The following is a 9,292-nucleotide window of genomic DNA, read 5'->3' on the forward strand; positions in this document are numbered from 1 at the left end:
AGCCACAGAGTCTAATAACGGGAGAGAATAGTAGAATCTGGTAGAAGGATGCTGGATTCTGAGTTAGAATGTTCCATTTCTGTCAGCGTAGCTTAGCATGATGCAGACAAGTATGGGGAATCTTTCTGGCCTGCTCCCACGTGGGGAGTATTAGGAGCCTGTGTGCATATTCTCTGTCTTTAAGAGAAGCACGTGGCCGAGCTGCTCTCAGCTGCACCCATCCCTTCCCCTTGCATGGGACTTCCCAAACACCTCGATACATCTGGCCGTAGCTCAATGATAATGCAAACTTTGGGGCATTATTACTCATTGTATAGGAAGTGTATTGCTTGCCTTTCAGTTAAAGAAAAAAAGAGTATCACTTATTTTTTATCAATATTTGGCATTTTTTTCCTTTTTTTGGGCCATACCCCGCAGTTCTCAGGACTTACTGCTGACTCTGCACGCCGGTGTCACTCCTAGTGGCATTTGGGAGCCAGATGTGGTACCAGATGTTGAACCCGAGTCAGCCATGTGCAAGGCAAGCCCCTATACTGTCACTCTGGCCCCAGTAGTTGACATAATTTTGTAAGATATATGTAGATATATAGATACATGTATATCTATATATATGTGTCATATATGACACATAAAACTTGTGTTCTCTTGACCACCAAAAGAAGCATACAGTTTTGAGTAACAATTAGGAAGTTCCTTTATTTAGCTTGTCCAAAATTTAAGGCAGAAACAAGTATAATTGTTTACAAATTTCTTAAACCGTTACGGGTGTTTGGTGGTAAGACATGAATTCCACATATATAAAAGATGATAATTGGGTTGAATAGAATTATAATTTATTTTGAACACATTGCAAAATATTTAAATCATTTATTCTTTACTGTCATTAGTACTGCAACTTTCAGTCTTTTTTTTTTTTTTTTTTTTTTTTGGCTTTTGAGTCACACCTGGCGATGCACAGGGGTTACTCCTGGCTCTGCACTCAGGAATTACTCCTGGCGGTACTCAGGGGACCATATGGGATGCTGGGAATTTGAACCCGGGTCGGCCGCATGCAAGGCAAACGCCCTACCCGCTATGCTATCACTCCAGCCCCAACTTTCAGTCTTTTTATTCCAACTTTTTATTTTGAAAAATTTCAAAGCTACAGAAAAGCTACTGGAATGACAGTACAAATCTTCTTTTCAATATTTAAAAAATATATCATCCTCTGGTAAATCTGATGTACATTTTTTTTTATAAATTGAGGGTTATTTGTAGACATAACACATTCCCTGCTTCATCATATATCTCTGGAGAGCAAGAACATTCTCTTTCATTACAGTGTAATTATAGGAAATAAAATAAGAACAATTCAGCATTACTGCTAATGTATAGAGTTTACATAGTTTAGCCAATTGTCCCAATAATGCTCTTTATTCAAAATTTTTTTTCTTTTACAGGATGCTCTCGGGGTCACACCTTGCATTTAGTTATCATGTCTCTGTAGAATTCAATAATCCAAAACAGTTTCCATCTTCTTTTGGGAGAAGATAAGATTTTTAGATCAGACAGCCATGTTTGAAGCTACCCCCTTCTCTCTACTGTATGCATGTTTCTCTACTTTGTTTAGCACCTTTCTCATCTTAATTATGGTGTTTTTACCTTGTCTTGATATAATGAATATTCAAATACTATAACTCAATTAAAATAGAGTTTAACTAAATTTGAATTAACAGTACAGTTTCTCAAACATGGCAGTCATTTACTCTAACATGTGTTGGCAGACTTCTTCATGGGGGTGGGGGTCATGGGGGGGTTGGAGCACACCTGATGGCATCAGGGCTGGGGCTCAGGGATCACTCCTGCTCAAGGGACCATGTGCAGGGACCAGTGATGGAACTAGGGCCACCTGTGTGCAAGGCAAATGCCTTCTCTCTGTTCTAGCTCTCTGGCCCCTGAATCAGAGCTTTTAACCCTCAGAAGTCGTGTGTGTGTGTGTGTGTGTGTGTGTGTGTGTGTGTGTGTGTGTGTGTGTGTGTGACACCTGGCGATGCACAGGGGTTACTCCTGGCTCTGCACTCAGGAATTACTCCTGGCGGTGCTCAGGGGACCAGATGGGATGCTGGGAATCGAACACAGTTTGGCCTCGTGCAAAGCAAACGCCCTACCCGCTGTGCTATCGCTCCAGCCCAGCTCTCAGAAGTCTTAAGGGTAATCCAATTGGTTCTGCTGAATAGAATCAAGTCTCATTGGGAAGAACAGAGGCCTAGCATATGCAAAGTCCTGAGTTGGATCCCCAGCATCGCACTATGGAGTGAGCCAGGCCTTCCTCCTCCCAGCTAGGTGTGGCCCCTCCAAAGCATAAAATGTGCCTCTTCCTTTACTCAGCACTCAGACCTGTAGTTCGAGGAAAGAGCATCAGTTCTCATCCGATTGGTCACAGCCATTATCCCTTCCCATTCAGCAGCAGACTATGACCATGAAAATAACCGCCAGGCGTGTACTCCCTAGGCACTTCATAACAGTGCATCTATGATTTCATCTCACAAATAATTATAACAATTCTAAAATTTTTTACTTTCTAAAGTTTGTTTTTTGAGGATTCAGCATGACAGTGTTAGAATATTTAGAATTTCATGGCAGCAGAGAAATGACACTTTCTGCTCTAACACTTCCTGCTTGCCTGCCTGGCTGTCTTAACATGGCACGTGGTAAACTGTCAAATTTGTATTCATCCCTGCCCCCATCACTCCGTAAGCACTAAGCCCCGTACTGAAGCAGTGTTCTCTTACACAGAAGCAACAAAAAGTCGGCATCACACTTCCCAGTATTTCTTTCACAGAAATAACCTTGTTTGAATTGTTTGCTTATCCGAATATTGCCGTTACCTTGCCAGAGAGATAGCAGAGCCTCACATGCAGCCACCCCGAGTGTGACCCAGCCCCAGCACCCCATGGTGGCAGCCAGGAGGCCGGGAGCACCACTGGGTGGTCCAGTAGCCCTGGCATTGCAGGGCCTCTCACTTCAAGTGGGAGATGTGGGGCACATTGGGAGGCGCCTGCACTCCCACCCTCACTGCCTCCTCAGTACTACTTAGTAAAGACATCAGCAACCTGATTTAGGGGAGGTGAGCCCCTGATTGAAGGGGAGATCTGAGAATGCCTTGTCCCAACATCTGTATCTGATGCAGAGGGAGGCAGGCCCGCTGGTGATGGGTATGGTGTTGGGATAGAAGCTTTGAAGTCAGCCCGGAGTCATGAACTGCCAGCTAGCCTGGGTCACTGCATTGTCTTCAAAGATGTCGGAATGTTTTAAAACTTTTTGTAAGGGATACCGGGGGAAGAGGCACATCTGGCAGTGCTCAGGGCTGACTCCTATTCTGTGCTCAGGGATCACTCTTAGTGGTACTCTGCAGACCATCTGTGGTGCCAGGAATCAAATCTGGGTGGGCAGCGTGAAAGGCAGGCGCCTTACTCCACACTTAATGCCTCCTCCAGAAGGAACTCACACCTGTGTGGGCAGGGAAAATCAGTGGAGACAGAAATTGAACCCGAGTCAGGAGAGGGGTGGCCCTGAGCGCCAGCGGTGCCCCGACTGGGCCAGCCGCACCCTCGCCCCACATCCCGGCCCAGCAGGAAGGAGATGGGCCCTTCAGACAGTGACTTGCCCGGGTGCCGGCCCCGGGGTGGGCACGAGGCAGTGTTCTAAGCCGCTTTCTCTGCTCGCTCCGCAGGGTTCCTGGGGCTCCGGGAAGGATCAGTATAGCCGGGAGCTGCTCGTCTCCTCCATCTTCGCAGCCGCCAGCCGCAAGAGGAAAAAGCCCAAAGAGAAAGCGCAGCCCAGCAGCTCCGAAGATGAACTGGACAATGTCTTTTACAAGAAAGAGAACGCGGAGCAGGGCCACGGCGACGCGAAGGAAGAGGCCAAGAAGGAGGGCGAGGCGGCGGCGGCGGGCAGGAAGGCGCGGCCCACAGCCGGGCCCAAGGAGGGCGCCAAGGAGGAGAAGGGGCCCCGGCGCCCCGACGAGCCCGCCGCCCCGCGCGCCCCCAAACACAAGTCCCCCACCCTGAGCAGCCGCCTGGCCACCCTGAAGGATGGCTCGAGGGCCCGAGGGATGCCCAGGCCCCCCGCCTGCGACGAGACAGGCTCGGACTCGGGCACCCTGCTCAGCACCTCGTCGCAGGCGTCGCTGGGCCGGTGCGCGCCGCGGAAGGCCGGCAGCAGCCCCGACGGCGCGCAGCCCGGCGGCGACTTCCTGGCGCAGGTGAGCACCATCACCTCCGACTACTCCACCACCTCGTCCACTGCCTACGCGGCCAGCCTCGACTCGAGCCGCCTGAGCCCCGAGGTGCAGTCGGTGGCCGAGAGCCGGGGCGACGAGGCGGACGACGAGCGCAGCGAGCTCATCAGCGAGGGCCGCGCCGTGGAGACGGACAGCGAGAGCGACTTCCCTGTGTTCCCCGGCGGCGGCGGCGGCGCCGCGGCTCGCAGCGGCGTCCCCAAGGCCGGCCGCCGCGACTCGGAGGGCAGCGAGGTGAGCGGCACCGAGGGCAGCCTGACGCCCAGCCTCGACGGCCGCCGGCAGCCCTTCAGCTCGCACAAGCTCATCGAGTGCGACACGCTGTCGCGCAAGAAGTCGGCGCGCCTCAAGTCCGACGGCGGCGGCGCGCCGGGCGGCGAGCGCGAGGCGGCGGGGCTGGCGCGCGTGCTGGACGTGATGAAGAAGGGCCGCTCCACCGGCAGCCTGTCGCCCGCGCGCGCCGACGCCGAGCGCCCCGAGCCCACGTGGCGGACCAAGATCGCCGACCGCTTGAAACTCAGGCCCCGGGCGCCCGCCGACGACATGTTCGGCGGGGTGGGCGGTCAGAAGGCGGGCGCCGAGCCGGCCCGCAGGAAGAACATCAAGCGGCGCCACACGCTCGGGGGCCACCGCGACGCGGCCGAGCTCAGCGTGCTGGGCTTCTGGCGGGCGGCCGAGGCGGGCGGCGAGCGCGAGCCCGAGCTGTCGGCCGTCACCCGGCTCAAGCCCAAGTGCTCGGCGCAGGACCTGAGCATCGCCGACTGGCTGGCGCGCGAGCGGCTGCGCACCAGCGCGTCCGACCTCAGCCGTGCCGGCCCCGAGACGCCCCCGTCCCCCGCGGGCAGCCCCGCCAGCCCGCTGGAGCCCCCGCACCGGCCGCCCCTGCAGTCGCCCGAGCAGGTGAACGGAGAGAGCTTTCCCAGCGCCGGCCCCGCGGCCCCGCCCCCCCCCTCACAAACTGTCATCGGAAGCCCCAGACAGCCCCGCGCGCTTCCACCCCTGTCTTTAACCCCCCACCGGCGGGTCCGCGGGAGCACAGCAGAAGCTACTGTTACATGTCGCCGTAACTCTGTAAATATTTTCTTGTACCAGAATTGTTATTATGCAGCCTTCATTTGGGCTGGTTTCATCCTTTTGCACTGTGAAATAGGTTTATAGTGCATTCCTACAGCCAGAGGAACATATATAAATATATATATAAATATATATTTAAAAATATATTGGATAGTTGTAAACAAATGAGCAAGGTATTTGTTGCAACTTACATAGCATATTCCCAGGATTCCTGACAATTACTAGCTGGCATTAGTGTGCAGGAAATCTGTCCATTGGGTTTCATCACTAACAAAAGTGCCTCATCATTGAAAACACATTTGGTTTTTTTAGGGTGCCATATTGCTAAAATGAGATATCTTTCATGGAATGAATGAAGGCCTTTTATTGGTAACAAATCCCACACCATTTTGCCAGTTTTAACACAGGCGGATAGAGAACTTCCATTCTTGAGTCATTCCAGGTGAACCTCTGCGTTTTATATTCCAACTTTTAATACCGTTGTTGAGTTTTGTGTGACTTGAATTTTTAATCTTTCTGTAAAATACGTAACTTAAATGACCCTATTATATGTGTATCTTTTCTTCAGATACCAGATTTGATAGAACCCTTGTAACATAGGTATGTAGATAGCAACTTGGCGGGACTGCTTCTTCCTCGAGAAGAATCTAATTCTGCATGAGGACATAATGAATCCAAACCTGTGTCTTGCCTGTGTGCATACCCAATTAAACACTGGAAATAAAATTGTTTGGGTGGACTTGGCATGGCCTGGAGCTTATTTGAAGATATGTTTGCACGTTACCCATTTAAAATTCTTGCTCCCCACCAATAGATTGCCCACTCTACATATTCTCTCTCTCTCTCTCTCTCTCTCTCTCTCTCTCTCTCTCTCTCTCTCTCTCTCTCTCTCTCTCTCTCTCTCTCTGCCACAGCAGACAAGGAGCTGCTGTCAACATCTACATAGGGGTAATAATTATCTTTCTTAGATAAAGTAATGCGTGTTCACTCAGCTGAGTGAAAAGAAAATAATTTGGAGGTCAAAGCACCTCTATCCTTCCTAGCTATGTAAAAATGGACATGCGTTAGGGACCAGGAAGATGGCGCAGAGGGCTGGAGTGCAGGCTTGGCATGTAAGAGACACAGTCTCTGTTTCAAGTACCCTGAGCACTATAGGGGCTCACAAAAATAAGGATGTCTCACAAACAATACTTTAAATCTTACAATGTTAAAAGACTTAGAGGACCTTAAAAACGTCCCTATGCAGTCATTCTCCCTTTCAAACTCAGTTTTGTAGGAATATTTCTATTGAAGTACAAATTTTCTATAGGAATATTTTATTATTTCTTTTTCACAATTCTTAAGAGAAAATTCACAGCACATCTGGATAACTTCTGCATATATGACTTTATATTCAAAATATAATTGGGGTATGTAAATCTATACCATCTAGAACACTAGGGAAGTGATTTATAATCAAATAAGTGGTAAGTGAAATTGCCAGGTCTTTGCATGAGGATACAGAGTTACCAGTGATCTCCCAGGAATAGTTCTGCTGTTCATGCTTGGGATTTTCTAAAATGATGTATGATTCTTAGTAAAATTCTGAACAAGAGTATATGCTTTAGTTCACCTGGCAGTTTCATTGTTAGAAAAACCTGTGTATTACCCAAATCACCAAAAAGACTACAGAGACCCAGGGACACAATGTCACCCGGGTTTTCCATGCTGGCGCCTCTGATCAGTGGTCCCCGTGGTTTCCCAGAGCTGCAGAGCCACCGAGCCACCCCTGGAGGGCGCTCTCGGGTCCTATGAGAGGTCCTCAAAACAAAACAGTACTTTTTATATGTGAAAAAAGAAGCTTCAAGAGGCCCAGATAATTCAGTTCATTCGTTTGTTTTCTTGTGATCATGTTTACATGATTGATTTTTTTCAAACTTTTCTGTTCTTCTTTTGGTGTTTCTCTCATCTGTTTTGGCTATTTTTGTTGTTGTTGTTGAGCCACACCAGTGGGACAGTAATGCTTAGGGCTTATTCCTGACTGCACTCAGAGGTCACTCCTGGTGGGGGTCCCAAAGACCATAAGGGGTACCAGGGATTGAAGCTGGATCAGCTGCATGCAAGGTAAGTGCCCTATCTGTACTCTCTCTCAGGTGCGACACTAGTTTATATTAAATTTAAGCTATTAACTTCATTGTATGATAACCTTTTTTTTTTTAATTCAGTTTAAACTTATTTAGAGTGAAAGAGTAAACTTCTGTGTGAATTTTGAATGTGCATTTGAATCTTGAATGTGAACATTTACAAATGTGAAAGATTCACGATCGCGATCAAGAAATCCCGTTAGTCACCGATTTCTAGGGCGGGCTCAGAAACATCTCATTTCGTCCTTTCCCTGAGATCTTAGAAGTCTATCTTGACTCAGCCCTCCTAAAACGATGTTGCACTGGGGACTCTTCAGGGTCAGGGGAAGAAGATCCAGCTTGTTACTGGCTTTTGCATATGAATACGCCATGGGAAGCTAGCAAGGCTGTCCCATGTGGGCAGGAAACTCTCAGAAGATTGCCAGTTTCTCCCAGAAGGAGAAGTAGGCTAAAGATATCTGAGAGCTTGCTTTTAAGTCTCTCTCTGGATGTTGGCCGTTGGTGGGATTACACACACCTGGGTTCCTCTGCCAGTACCTTCATGCATGAGGCCTGTCTGGACGTGTGGAGAGGGGCCTCGAGCATGGTTGTAGCTAGGTTCCAGTGGTCTTCAGCTGCCGGGAGCTCTGCTCAGGGTGGGGAGGGAAGCTGGAGCCCATCCCCTCCGAAGGTCCCCGAGGAAGACAGCCAGGCATCTGCCATTTTGTTTGGGGGTCTCATCCAGTGATGCTGGGGGCTACTCCTGGCTTGATGTTTGAGGGTGGCCCCAGCAGTATTTAGATTCTCATGCAGGCTACAGAACTATCTCTCTGGCCCAAGAATAAGCTGTATTTGTTTCTGAATTGGAATCAGTTTAAGGTGTTGATGGGCCATTAGAAAGTGGTACTTTTTTCTCTCCTGGTAGTTATTGCTGAGGGTTTTGTATATGAAATTTGAGAGACAGAAATTAAGATAACAAGAAGCTCATCCTGGCCACTCCCCATGGCGAGCTGCAGAAGGCCAGCAGGGATGCTTTCGCAGTCTGTTCTGTGACATCAGCCGGCAGTGGGAGCTGGTTGTCATATAGGCATCTCAGCTGCTGTTTAGAAACTAAGTGAAGAGGAGCAGATGTGGGGGCCTGTGGGGCAGGGGGAGGACATCTGCTCCATGGGTTTGCCAGCACCCCTGCTATGAAAGCTGAGAGGAAAGCAAGAATGGGATCTTAGAGAGAGGCAGGAGTTTAGTTTCCGGCAAGGAGCGAGAGGCTTGAGGTTTTCTGAGATGTGCTCCTGTCTTCCCATCTTAAAGCAGTTCTGGAGGAAGAGTCAGATGTGGAGATAAGGATTTAGTCAGCAACAGATGGGCTGTAGAGTTTCTGAAGAACGCCTTCACAGAACACCAGACATCTCTGTAAACCTTTATGTTTGAGAAGATTCAAGATGACAGTTGTGAAAATCTACCAACAGAACAAAGTAAAGTACCACAGTACCACATGTGCTACCTTCTGGATTTTGCATAGATTAGCCAACATTAGGCTTTGGACATTGATGTGTATTCCCAGTACATGAAATTTCTTGCCTGCTCTCTATAAATTCAGATATTTCTTGGGGTAATCTTGTAATGATGTTCTCACAGTAGGCTTTATTTTGTTTACTTTTTTTTAAATTGAGGTCATACTTATAAAATTTAAGTTACAGGGAGAAATTTTTTTTCTGTTGGGGTTCACTCGGCCCTGCTCAAGGGTTACTCTTGGCTCTGTGCTCAGGAATTACTCCTAGTGGTGCTCAGGGGACCATTTGGGATGCCAGAGCTTGAACTCAGGTCAGCCTTATGCAAG

The 9,292-nt window shown here is 49.0% G+C and overlaps 1 protein-coding gene across 5 annotated transcripts in view; it reads left to right on the plus strand.

The window, feature by feature from the left end:
• Window positions 1–6,097, plus strand: part of ARHGAP21 (Rho GTPase activating protein 21) — a 128,148-nt gene extending 122,051 nt beyond the window's left edge. For all 5 annotated transcript variants that reach the window (XM_055147390.1, XM_055147391.1, XM_055147392.1 and 2 more), the window contains one exon: window positions 3,713–6,097. In XM_055147390.1, coding sequence (XP_055003365.1) covers window positions 3,713–5,437 — 1,725 coding nt within the window. In that variant the 3' untranslated portion in view covers window positions 5,438–6,097. The remainder of the gene's footprint in view (window positions 1–3,712) is intronic.
• The last annotated feature ends 3,195 nt before the right edge of the window (window positions 6,098–9,292 follow it).

This window comes from Sorex araneus, chromosome 9 (assembly GCF_027595985.1).
Source record: "Sorex araneus isolate mSorAra2 chromosome 9, mSorAra2.pri, whole genome shotgun sequence".
NCBI classification, from domain to species: domain Eukaryota; kingdom Metazoa; phylum Chordata; class Mammalia; order Eulipotyphla; family Soricidae; genus Sorex; species Sorex araneus.